The following is a 14,327-nucleotide window of genomic DNA, read 5'->3' on the forward strand; positions in this document are numbered from 1 at the left end:
CCAATAAAGTTTTAGAAAAATAATAAGTTTCAAAATTTTTTGACATGTATATAAACATGACAAACTAAACGTAAATAGTTCATGACATTAAATTACGTTATTACGTAATTGGTTTAAAAGTTTTTTCGATAACTTGTTTGATTAAGCAATTTTATAATTTGCCAATGTATTTAAAATTTATTATGTAAGTTAATTAGAAGAGCTTCATATGTAATTAAGATCATATTTAATAAAAATATTAAGAATCTTAATAGGCAAATATAGTATTAAGAATTTGATACTAATTTAATTAAAATCTTCGTTAATTTAATTAAGTCGTTTTTTGAGTGTATAGCGATTAAAATATAGAGCTTAAATAAATATCAAAGTTTGAAAATATTAGATGCTTATCTCTTGTGAGCTCTTTCAACACTCAAACATCCACGACAATCAAGAACTAAACCAACAACCTGTTGGGTTGTACCTGATCCTTGACCAAAAGAACGACCAGAGAGAGATTCAGATAAGCTTACTTTTCCAAGTCGTGCACGACGACTGTATACCTATCCAGACACAGTTTGTTGATGGAAATATTTATTTCTTTAGTCGTCGGAGAGAAATGCACTTTACCTAACCGCTGTAGTAATGTTTTTTTTCAATAATGTACAAGTCGTAAAAGTGTCTCAAAGTAGATATATTAAGAGTATTGTTTTAGCAGTCGCATTACTTCTTAAAACTTACAAAATTGACAATAAACGGAGTAATTAATTGGACTGTCCTCTCAATATTATATCTTAGAAGTGAATTTTTACGTAGATTTACATTCACTTGCTGTTTATTTGTGTCAGTGCAAGACAAATACCACTTAAAACCCAACTTAGAGAAGAGTTGGCTGAGTCACATTACGATATCTTGCTCTAAGATGATCAAGGACAGCTTCTTCGGTAAATATATCCTCATTGTAACGAACTCAATCACAGTTCTTATCGATACCATAAATATCTACAATAACTTATCAGTAGGAAAACTGTATAAGAAACCTTGCAACTCGGGGGTTGATAATTACAGTTCCAACAAATAAAATATGTGCCACGAATACCTTATTCTATACAAGTGAGGAATGATGAATGATATACTCGACTGTACACCCCCGAAGAAAGTTTAGATCGGGCCATAACGGCCCGTTTTTAGATCTGACAATACCGTGTCAAAGGTCAATATAGCGTGTCATCATATGTATTATGAGTGGTAAGAATTTTCTGAATTAATGACTTATACACTAAGTTATAGATGCCCACTACGATTTATACGACGCTGTTTTGTTTTATTCCAACTGAATTTTAATGGTTCGTGCACAGGGACGGTGGGATACAAAAAAATGTCATCGATCTACCTACACGATTGGAAATGAAATTCACACTTCCCTGTGTTTTTGTGTGTTTTTCAGAGCAAAGCCACATTGGATTATCTGCTGTGTCTTTTAGAACAAAGCTACATTAATCTATTTGCCGTGTCCATCGCGGGGAATCGAACCCCGGATTACAGCGTTGTAACTCGGTACATTTACCGCTGATCTACCGGGGGGAACTCGACAGATAATATTTTTTAGAGTAAGTAAAGCCACATTAGGCTATCTGTTGTATCCACCACATGGAATCAGACCCCGGATTTTAGCGTTGTAAGTACGTAAACTTACTTTGTCCAACGGGAGGCGAAAGTAATGTAATGTATATGTTTTGTAAGCTCTGAATATGAAATTAGTATGATGAGCATGTTTTGTGAACTCCGAAGTTGAAGGTCCTGTGTAATGAGAAATGCGTGTGATGGACATAGTTCGTGAACTCAGAAGACCAAGAAGAAGCGATGAACATGTTTCGTATAATCTGAAGATGGAAGTAAGAGATAATTGTAGTTTGTAAACTCGGAAATGAAGGTCGAGTTTCGTGAATAATAAGAAATTGTGTGAAAAAAGACGTTTTATTGTTCAATACAGCCACAGAACTTTCGTACATATTTCGTTGCGGAATATACATACATTCCATGTTCAGCTAATACAACTAAACACAAAACTATAACTACTACATCTTAATGTTAAATAGAAGCATATATACTACTATAAACATTTGAAAAGGTAGTATTAAGATTCAAAGTGAGGGGTGGGTGGGTTGTAAAAATAGTGAGAGAAGTTTGATATAACTCAGATCCACAATAAATGAATTAATAAAGATATCTATATAACGAGTGAGAAACAGTTAAAACAAGCATAATCAACATAAGTTAAGTCACTTTTAAAGATAGGGAGATTTTGTTTAATAAATAGACTTTCTTTAATGACAAGGTCCGAGTCTGTGCGGCCTAGAGTTAAAACTTTAGTCAGTTGAGGAGATTTTATGTCCAGCAGTTTGGCCGTGTTTGGACAGAAGATGGGCAAGAAGGTGATGATAAAGGGTGACCAGTTCTATGGTTACTTCCCTTGAGTTCATGGATATAATTATTCAAATTTCTTCACGCGGGTTCGAATCCCCGTCCCACCAAATATGCTCGCCCTTTCAGCCGTGGGAGCGTTATAATGTGACGGCCAATCTCACTATTCGTGGGTAAAAGAGTAGCCCAAGAGTTGGCGGTGGGTGGTGATGACTAGCTGCCTTCCCTCTAGTCTTACATTGCTAAATTAGGGACGGCTAGCGCAGATAGCCCTGGTGTAGCTTTGCGCGAAATTCAAAACAAACAAACAAAACATTATAATTTAGGTTTTGAAAATATTTTACTTTCCAAGTAAACATATACGGTACTATAAAACTTTCAAACATTATTATCATAGAGATCCTCTTTGGCTATTAGTACAGAAACTGTCCACACCTCCAAATGTCATTACCATATAAACTGCCCACTTTCAATCGTCTTCATCACAAATAATCTGTCTACATCTCAACATCTTTACCTTAAGACCGACTTTCATATGTCATTATCACAGTCTTTGTCCACTTTTAAACGTCATTATGATAGAATGTCACCAATCATTACTTAATATTCTCCTTCCCCCTCCAGTGGCCATTATCACAGTCTTTGTCCACTTTTAAACGTCATTATGATAGAATGTCACCAATCATTACTTAATATTCTCCTTCCACCTCCAGTGGCCATTATCACAGTCTTTGTCCACTTTTAAACGTCATTATGATAGAATGTCACCACTCATTACTTAATATTCTTCTTGCACCTCCAGTGGCCATTATCACAGTCCTTGTCCACTTTTAAACGTCATTATAATAGATTCAGTATTCGTCTCAAGTGTCATTTCCACGCTCTCCACCATCTCTGAACGCACTTGTCTCGGCGACCCTTGCTTCCTTCAAAAGCCATAATTAAAATTTTTGTTCTCCCCAACTCACTTATCACAGAAATGATAAGCACCTTTGACCGTTATTATCAAAGCCTCAACTTCCCGACAATATAGATGGTACACGTCTGAAGAGTAGTCTACTTACCTCTACTTTGTCATAAAAAACATGCTGACATAGCCTTGAACAGTTTCTCGTCAGGAAATACGATAAATGTAAATGATATTTTAGCTAAGAACACTGCTTACTTCCTAATTTATTTGTGATCACAGACATATTAATTTTCTTAACCTCAAGCTTCTAATGCTGAATTCTAACCTGTTTATGTAAACAGAACCAAAATCCCAAGCGTACGTCAGTGTAGAGGTGAGGATTGAATGTCAAGGGAATTGAATGTAAACTGATACTGTGCAGTCTAAACACTTCTACTCACGACTTTATCCAGCAGATATCTCTCAGCTTCTCCCTGTACTGAACACTAAATATTGTCATGAACGGATTGACCGCGTTTTTAGGCAGCGTTCCAGGATATTTGAATGACTGGTGTGTCACCATATTTTTAATATGTGTATCTTTTGTGCTTACGTTCACCCCAGCTTGGATACGGTGGTACAACATGAGAAAAACGATCAACAAGATACCAGGGATGGACTTCCGTAACCCGTTCATGGGTAACACTTCACTGGTCATACAACTTAAGGAAGCGAGGACGATAGATAACATCAACTTGTGTAAGTAGACGTAGGCAAGACAGTCATAACACCTTATTTTACTGTTTAGAACATTAACTAATTACTTGTGTGATATACTAGTATGATTGAATCAGTGTTACCCATACGCTGCGCGCATGCGCTACCGCGCAGCAGTCTGGCAGATATTGCGCATCGAAAATAACAGGCCGCTCGTGACCTAGTTTGCTGGGAATAATCTTTTTATTATTTTTAAAGTTTTCAGTGCTGACTGAAGGATGGAAACCATTTTCAATGAATACGACAAACGACTTCAGAGAAATGTTTTTTGTTTTTTTTATTCTACCCGATGTGTTCCTCATGGGGTTGTAACTGAACATTATGAATTTTTTTATGGGTTGTAAGTGAACATTATGAATTTTTTTATGGGTTGTAAGTGAACATTATGAATTTTTATGAGTTGTAAGTGAATATTATGAGTTCCCTATGGGTTATAAATAAACATTATGAGTTTATTATGGGTTGTAAATGGACATTATGAGTTCTTTATGGGTTCTAAATAAACATTATGAGATTTTGGGTTGTAAATGAACATTAAAAGTTTCTTATGGGTTGTAAGTGAACATTACAAGTTTCTTAAAGGTTGTAAATGAACATTATGAGTTTCTTATGGTTTGTAAATGAACATTATGAGTTTCTTATGGGTTTTAAATGAACATTATGAGTTCCTTATGGGTTGTAAGTGATTATTACAAGTTTCTCATATGTACAACATGATTATTATAATATTTTATAAGCACTGCCCACGCGATGAGATACAAATCATTAAATTGTCACTGATACAAATATAACATGAAACAACAACCGTACTTATTTGCAGCTGTGTCTTCTATCTTTTCCCTAAAAATCTTTTGGGTTTAAAAACCCCTAGAATTAGTCTTAAATAAGGAAAGTTTTGGACATCTACACTTAAAGAAACGCTTTTAATTTACAAAAATTACACTTGCTTGTTAAAAACAAAATTGTTTGTTTGTTTTGAATTTCGCGCAAAGCTACACGAGGGCTATCTGCGCTAGCCATCCCTAATTTAGCAGTGTAAGACTAGAGGGAAGGCAGCTAGTCATCACCACCCACCGCCAACTCTTGGGCTACTCTTTTACCCACGAATAATGGGATTGACCGTCACTGCCTTCCCTCTAGGTCTTACACTGTTAAATTGGGGACGGCTAGCGCAGATAGCCCTCGTGTAGCTTTGCGAAATTCAAGAAAAATAAACAAACTTCCGCTTGGGGTGCCGCCAGGTTTTAGCAAAAAATTGTAAAAAAACAACAACAAATAAATTGCTACGTCACATATCTGAAAAGATTCTATGTCACTAAAAGAAAAATGAAGGTTGCCAAATTTCATTTCATACGGAACCTATTTGGGAGGAGATTTCTATGTGGAAATTGGAGACTATGTGAAGGGGTGTTCTGAGCAGAAAAAGGTTGAGAAACATAGTCTGAATTCATTTTTACTTTCTTTAGTACTATTCCAAGTAACCTGTGGGTTCGCTCATCTATTTCATGAGGAAAGGATATATCGGTTCTGGAATGGAATTCGACCTTCTGTAGCGTTTTTCAAACCAGAAACTATAGAGGTAGGTAAACAAACATTGCATTCTTTCCTAGATCACCTTATAAGAAAAATAAGAACAATCTTACTGCTTACCCAGTCCCTGGCGTATATCGTGTAATAAGTTGTCAATTTCAGTTTTTGGATAACAGTACTAGATGTAAAATTAGTACTTAAATAAGTGGCCCGGCATGGCCAGGTGGTTAGGGCGATCGACTCACAATATGAGGGTCGCGGGTTCGAATCCACATCCCACCAAACATGCTCGCCCTTTCAGCCGTGGGGGCGTTATAATGTGACGGTCAATCGCACTATTTCATGGTAGAAGAGTAGCCCAAGAGTTGGCGGTGGGTGGTGATGACAAGCTGCCTTCCCTCTAGTCTTACACTGCTAAATTAGGGACGGCTAGTGCAGATATCCCTCGTGTTGCTTTGCGCAAAAATTAAAAACAAACTTAAATAACTTCAATAACATGTTATCAAAATTCTACTGTTTTCTTGTGAAAAACTATTTTGTCTAGTAAGAATATATCTATCTGGTCATAAGAAGGGGTAGACGATGGCTTAAAATACTCAAATATAATAGTCAGTGTCAGGGAGTAAAAACATTCCATAAGAGTGTGGTCTGTAATAAATACCTTATTTTACGGATATATCCTGTGTTTCTAAAGTCATTTTCGTCGTCCTGGAAACCGATGGACATTGTGAAGTTAGACTGGGTGTTAAAACTAATGTGACCGTGTAAAAGAACACGTTGACAGTCGTGTGGTGTGTTATGATGACCACATGGTATAAAATCCATCGTCCAATATCATACTTAACCAATTACTGCTGTAGTGCGAATAGAGATTCCTATCCCTAACCACCCGCCTGCCCTATCCAAAACATATTCCATGATAAAAGCAGATCCATATTCGAGCAGTTTTGTAATGTCTTCCGCATGGTCAAATTGTCTACACAGCGCCGAATTTCTCAACATTGTGTCCATCGGTTTTCTGTACGTTGCCGGCTAAAGAGGAGGGGTGGCTTTTAGAACACTTGGTACACTGTGTTTTAAGATGTGAAGAATAGCTATTTTGATCCATGAAGAATCTTAGATATGACAAAAACAACAGAAAAAATAAATAAAAACCCTTGTTACAAACGAGTTTTTATTTCACAAGTCCAAAGGACGGATACTCCAACTAGTTTCACATAAAATACTGACTCACAATAATCTAACTGGACAAATTAAATGATCCTTCTATATGTTTCCAAAGATGTTCTATAGGGTGGGGATTTGGACTCTAAGTGGACCATTCCACGATGTTAATATTGTTACATTGAAATTAGACATGAGCCTAACAAACTTTGTAACATCGTGTTTATGTAGAATATATTACACATCATGGTAGGAAGCGCGATCCTGTTAGAATAAACATTTGAGTATTGACCATTAAACTCATGCTATATTCCAAGTATAGAATAAGTTTCAGGAAATTGTACTTCTGTTATTTTTCGTAACATAATAAACATTAAAAAATCTTTGTCCGCGAGTTTCTCAGACAGTTTTGGAACTAGCAGGGCTAAAATTGATAGAAGGACTCGAGATGGCCCAGGTGTGTATATGTGTGTCATTTCTATATGGTGTAGTGACATTGGTATTAAGGTGAGGAGAGGGATGGAGGCTAAAACGAATCCGAAATGTCACACAGGCATGATGGTAGTTTAGGGGTAGGTAATTGATAGAAGGACTCGAGATGGCCCATGTGTATATGTGTGTCATTTCTATATGGTGTAGCGACATTGGTATTAAGGTGAGGAGAGGGATGGAGGCTAAAACGAACCCGAAATGTCACCCAGGCATGATGGTAGTTTAGGGGTAGGTAATTGATAGAAGGACTCGAGATGGCCCATGTGTATATGTGTGTCATTTCTATATGGTGTAGCGACATTGGTATTAAGGTGAGGAGAGGGATGGAGGCTAAAACGAATCCGAAATGTCACCCAAGCATGATGGTAGCTTAGGGGTAGGTTTTGGGGGCCGTTTAACCCGAATCTGACATTGAATTTTGTGTTCCTGGCCCCAACTCGGGATCCTGGGAGTGCCATGTGTTAAACTGTGTTCGTTACCCCATTCACACGCTAGCGAGACCAAATATACAATAGGGTATAACAAACACATCCAGCTTAAGCACTTTCAATATATGTTTTACTTATTTATAAGCAGAATGTCAAGGTCAAGAAACTAAAAACTGTTATTACAAACTAAGACATTGTGATGCATGTATGGAACTGAGTAATGTAGGATGGGTTTGTTTTTCATTTCAGGTGATTCTCAGAAGTTCCACAGTATTAGAAAAATCAACCGAATATTCCTTTTTACATCCATGGCTGGGATCAGGGTTGTTGACAAGGTAATTAATAAGATCAGGGCCATGGGAGTATTATTTGTATTTGGGGGAGGGCACAACAAATTCCCAGTTTATAACATTTTTCAGTTATGTTGTCAAAGCATCATTGATTATACTCGTCATACCATATTTTAATGCAACCAAGAAGATATAACACACACACGTTATACTTTACCTACTGGCAAAAACAATATATTTAAGCGATTATTAACATATAAATAAGTTTAATTGCTTAGAATATATACACACACACACATATACATATTCATATATGATTATTTTAAAATGATACCATTATGTGGATTTGCTAAAAAAATACCATTATAATACATTTTACAGATAAATAGTTTTGTTTCAATTTTTCAAAAGATAATTCTTACAAAACAAATACATTATTCAATAAATAATAAAGTCAATAATAGCTTGTTTTTGTAAATGAACACAGATTATTAATGTCTTGTTTTAGTAGGATGAAATTCAATGCATATTATTATGTGTGTTTAGATCAGCGAAATGTAATGCTACCATCTATAATATATATTTTTTTAAATACCAACACAGTAATAACACTGTTTAATTATATGTTTTATATAGCCTGTTGTTTAGCTGCCCCAGCTTCTACGTCACTGAAGGTTGTATGTATTGTTTTGTAGGGGGATTTCAAGATGTTTTAAAAAATTAGAGAGATTTTAAAATTTGATGATTAGTTTCAAAATAAATATATATATATATTATGAAAACTAACTTGGATAAAAGTTCCGATGTCCGTTACAAGAAAAGGCTTAATTTCCATTTGGTAAATTGTCCAACAGAGTCACATCTGTAGAACGAAATGTCTTAGCTTAATAAGACATAGTGCTCGAAAACAGAACGTAAAAGGTTGCTGCTGTTAATCCTACATCACGTAACTCAACGTAAAAGGTTGCTCTTGTTAATTGTATGTCACGTAACTCAACGTAAAATGATGCTGCTATTAATCCTATATCACGTAACTCAACGAAAAGGTTGTTGCTGTTAAACCTATATCACGTAACTCAACGTAAAATGGTGCTGCTGTTAATCCTATATCACGTAACTCAACGAAAAGGTTGCTGCTGTTAAACCTATATCACGTAACTCAACGTAAAATGATGCTGCTATTAATCCTATATCACGTAACTCAACGAAAAGGTTGTTGCTGTTAAACCTATATCACGTAACTCATTGCTTGTTATACAATAGCTTTAATTTTAATCTTTTCTTACTTTGTATTCTGGGGAACAAAACGTTATTTATAACGTTCTTTGTAGATTTTTTCTTCTTTTTTAGGGTGGTCATGCAGGAAACTAGCCTAATTAGTTACAACGCTAAAATCCTGGGTTTGATTCCTCGCGATGGGCAGAACGCAGATAGCCTAATCTGTAACTCTGCGTTAAAACAACAACCAACATACTTCATTTATACGTTAAATTAAATAATAGCGTCACTTAATGATAATCAAATGATGCCTACGTTGACACATTATAACGTGCTAGTGATCAACGTACCCCTCGTAGCACAGCGGTAAACTTGAGAGCTTATTACGCTAAACATCAGGGTTTAATACCTGCGACGGTAACAGCACAGGCAGCCCGTTATGTCGCTTTACGCTTAACAAACAAACAAATATTAATGGAACAATACTGAAAAAAAAGCGATGACATTGATGTTGACTGTGGAACAATACTGAAAAAAAAGCGATGACATTGATGTTGACTATGCAACAACACTGAAAAAAAAGCGATGACATTGATGTTAAGTGTGTAACAATACTGAAAAAAAAGCGATGTTAGTTAAATATAAGGGTGCGGGTTGACTGATTGTAAGATTACGTCAAGCAAATACTATCTAAGTGTAAAATAATTTATGTCACCTCAAGTGGGAATTAACTTAGAGTAAGACTTAATAAATTTGAATTTTGAACCTAAACTTTTATGCAAAATTTGACTAAACAGCTGGGTTAGAGATCCCTAAAATTGAAAATTCTAATTTATCAAGTCTTTCTCAAAGCTAATTCCTGCTTGAAGTAACGCAAATTATATTACATCGTATTCGCTTGAGGTAATCTTACATTAAACAAGTAAAATATGTTGAAAGTGATAATTCAGCGAACTGATAAAGGACGACAAATGTGAGTTGTATGCTACAGAAGTGTGTGGAAAAAGAAAATAAATGAACAGATGATTATTTTTTGGTACTTGAGGTCCAGGCTGTACAGTGGCGATGTGGAAAAAACTAAAGCAAGAAATGGGTAAAAACCTTACACTCTAAATAAAAAAAATTAGTAAACTGTCTACTTTCGTTTACACCACCACTTCGTCAATTTTCTATTGCAGGTCAGTGACCTTAGTGTTAAGAAGCCTTGCACTATTTATATTTTATTTTTCTTGATAATTTCAACGTTATTAACGACAGTTTAATAAATCAGGCTTGTATGTCGTTTTAAAAACTGTTACAAGTATATATATATATATATGAAAGTTATCTTTGAAAATATTTATCTTATTTTATTATTAGTTTCGGAAGTAAATGGAGAAAAAGACGGAAGTTGTTAACTCCCGCTTTTCACTTCCGAATTCTTGAAGACTTCATTCCAGTATTCAACGAACAGAGTCAAATCTTAGTGGAAAAGTTGAGGCAAGCTCAAAGCGAGAAATGGGTGGACATAATTAAATATGTTACTCTTTGTACATTGGACATAATTTGTGGTGAGCTTTGATTTTCCTATTTAGGGAAAAACGTTTATGTTAAAAGTTAAGTGTTATTTGTGTTTGTAAAACCCATAAGGCCACTTTTTTATTTACTCTTACGATCATCTGCAGTAAACTTTACTTATTTGTAATTTTGTTTTACGAAAAAGCGCCGTGAAAAACAGCAACAAATGTTTATTCTTGTTACCTACTAATAGAATCAGTAAAACCCAAATACATTTTAAAATAACATCTCAATGTCAAGATTATCATGCTCATCAATTTATTATGTACTTTGCAATTGAAGGTTTTGGTTGTATAGGTTGTCTATAAAGATATTTCAAGTTTATGACACTTATATTTGAAAAACTGACTATGCAGCTTAGAACAAAATAAATCTATAAACTGACTTTCATTTTGACCTTCTTGTAAATTTGAAAATCTATTCTACTGGTAAACTCAATGTTAAAAAACAAAAAACGAAAATTCCGTCACAGAATGTCGTTTTGAAAACAAAAAAAAATCATCTGGCAGGCTATATTATAACTTACACAAATACACATTCGAAAAATTTCGATAATAATTGTTCGCCAATAATATTATTTAATTATATGTTTCAGAAAGTGCAATGGGGATAAGGATGTGCACCCAAGAAAATACAGAATCGCCGTATCTGAAATCTTTGTACGAGTAAGCGTATACTTCCTTTTTCTATGTTTTTGATGGATTTAAAGGAAATGCTACAAGAAAAGTTAATTGTCAAGTGAAAATCAAGTAAGCTGTAGTAAATATAAATAAAACGTAATAACACCAAACAGAACTTTGCCAGCAACCGAGAATTAAGTCAGTTTTGGGAATATTTTAAACACCCATATATTGTAATAACTGTTAAATAAATCAAGTTTAGATTATTGTTTGTTTTATGTATATGTTAATTAACGAGAGTCGTATAACTAAAGACAGCATACAACTATGAAAAGATAGAGCATCCTTAAAATATTTTTTCTCGCGTTTTCCTTACGTTTCTGTTCCTTGTTTGATGTGATACTGAAGTACTTGGACTATTCAGAAACAGATCGGGAGGGAACAGAGGGTCAGGACCTCTAATTTCTAATACAAAAAGAAAACCAAAGTAAAAAAAATAAAAATCTCAACAGAAATAAAGAGAAAAGAGGAGATGCAAATGGTAAAAATATTAATTATTAGTTTTCTGTGATATTTTATACTCGTATTTCTGTATGTAAGGGGTCTTTGTACAGTTTATAATGTGTAAAATGTTTAAGAATACCGTAAAGAAACTTTTGTTCTAAAATATTATGATCGATTTAAAACTCATCAAAGGTATTTGAAGGGTCCTTTTTCACCAGTTTCGACGGTTTGATTACCAAACTTTCCAGCCCTTTTTCTGTCCCATCATTGAACTTTGCTTGACGTAACTTAACTCTGTGGGCCACCTAATATCCGCAAATCAACGAAAGAAAAATAATGGGTTTCTGGTTATTGCCAGTGGCTTTAACCTTTATTTTTGCAAGCCCAGAGTTTTAACCTAATTGGTGTTATTGACGAAAAAAAATAGGACGAATTACAAAACTACTGAGGTTTATATATACGTTTGCTAAATATTAATTTAAGCAGGTGTTATATAAATATTGTCATATTTATGTTACTTATAGAATAATAAACAAGTTAAACCTAGGTAGGTTAGGGTTTTTTTTAGTTTTTTTTTACGATAGCAACAAACGATTTAAGCCTACCTCGATGAAAGTACTTTAAAGTGTTAGGTTTAGTTCATTCATTTTCATAATGGAACAGCGAACAAACAAACTGAACCCTGTCATTACGTCACAGTGAATTTTTAGGCCAATCTGAGCGAAGCCGAGAGAACGTGCTGTAAAGTTAACTTATAAATAAAAAATTAGTTGTGAAACCCGAGATGATATTTTCCTTTCCATTCAGTAAATAGGGCATGACACAATGATAAGTTATTTTTTCTTTAAAAAGGGTTGGTGAAATGTTCGTGTGTCGTATGATACGACCGTGGCTTTGGCCTACGATATTATTTTCAATATCTTCTTACGGACGCCGTTTTAATAAAAGCTTAGCAGAGCTACACAATTTTACCAGAACGGTAAGTAATTATGTAGAGTGACAGAAATAACCCAAATAATATAGTGGCGCAAATAATAAATCTTAATTAAGTACTGTAGCCTTTGTATTACCTTCTTTGTTCATCCCATGTGTTTGGGCTTTGTTAAGATTGTTTAAGAACAACAACTGCTTACTGAAGAAAAAAAAAATTAAATGAAAATCTTATGTTTCAAAATTCAAGACTTATCCTTATTTTCATATATTATTCTTTATGATAAATGAATGACAACATTTACTATATTTTCAGGCTTCTTTTATACAACAGTTAGGCCTATATGGTACGATATAATATTCATCCTGAGAAATGAATGCCATTTTTTATACTTTCAGGTTTTTATACAATAGTTAGGCCTATATGGAACGAAACTCCATTAAATTACTTTATGTATTTTTCTATTTTTTTGTGATTTATGTATATATGCTTATATATTACTTATGAACTTAAATCAGCACAAAACATACATATTTTAAGAAATTAAAACCAAATTTTGAGTGGGCCCAGTCCCTGGAGTTTACGTTGGACGGACAGGAGGTGTACTTTGGAGACAAATTGCAGGGAGCTAGAAAAAAGGTAATTCGTTTGATGTATCTACACACAGAAACCACCATGCAGACTGACTGGGTAGGCCGAAGCTGTCATTCAGTTAGTTCAAAGAGTTTAAAAACACGATCATGATTTTTAAATACAATTGTTTAATATATTTATGTAAGTATATTGCATATTTAAAGCAAACTTAGTCACAATTTCTATAGAATGAAGATATTATGGTTAATAGAACATTTCTGGTCTAAGGTTTTAACTAAGAAACATGACGATACCTTTTACTAGGTCATTCTTAATCGCAAAGCCCAGATACTGATGAGTCGAGCTTCTGGTAAAGAACAGGATGGCACTATCGAGAATAAATTGAAGAGGCGCCAGGCTTTGTTAGACCTAATGATTACCCATCATCTCAGTGACCCCAGCTTAACGTTAGAAGACATTCGTGAAGAAGTGGACACTTTCATGTTTGAGGTGAAAACATTGGAACGTGTAGTATTCATATTCGCTTTGTCAAAATTTTTCCATTCCAATTTTGACCGTCTCTCCACCCATCCATTCATTACTGCCTACTTATATTCATAATTACTTTGCAATCTTCCTACCTTTCTATCGGAAACTATTCATTTATTCAGTAACAGATACTTATCTACGTGCTTATTCAGTAACACGTACTTTCTACGTGCTTATTCAGTAACACATACTTATCTACGTGCTTATTCAGTAACACATACTTTCTACGTGCTTATTCAGTAACAGAATACTTATCTACGTACTTATTCAGTAACACATACTTATCTACGTGCTTATTCAGTAACACATACTTATCTACGTGCTTATTCAGTAACACATACTTATCTACGTGCTTATTCAGTAACACACACTTTCTACGTGCTTATTCAGTAACACATACTT

The 14,327-nt window shown here is 34.5% G+C and overlaps 1 protein-coding gene across 1 annotated transcript in view; it reads left to right on the forward strand.

Moving 5' to 3' along the window:
* Positions 1-3,173: 3,173 nt before the first annotated feature.
* The window catches only part of LOC106470298 (cytochrome P450 4C1-like), a 20,262-nt gene continuing 9,108 nt past the window's right edge, over positions 3,174-14,327 (forward strand). The window contains exons 1-7 of the mRNA XM_013930842.2: positions 3,174-4,051; positions 5,536-5,648; positions 7,933-8,018; positions 10,551-10,741; positions 11,344-11,413; positions 12,725-12,851; positions 13,701-13,886. Coding sequence (XP_013786296.2) covers positions 3,811-4,051; positions 5,536-5,648; positions 7,933-8,018; positions 10,551-10,741; positions 11,344-11,413; positions 12,725-12,851; positions 13,701-13,886 — 1,014 coding nt within the window. The 5' untranslated portion in view covers positions 3,174-3,810. The remainder of the gene's footprint in view (positions 4,052-5,535; positions 5,649-7,932; positions 8,019-10,550; positions 10,742-11,343; positions 11,414-12,724; positions 12,852-13,700; positions 13,887-14,327) is intronic.

Source organism: Limulus polyphemus, unplaced genomic scaffold, assembly GCF_000517525.1.
Source record: "Limulus polyphemus unplaced genomic scaffold, Limulus_polyphemus-2.1.2 Scaffold3929, whole genome shotgun sequence".
Taxonomy (NCBI): domain Eukaryota; kingdom Metazoa; phylum Arthropoda; class Merostomata; order Xiphosura; family Limulidae; genus Limulus; species Limulus polyphemus.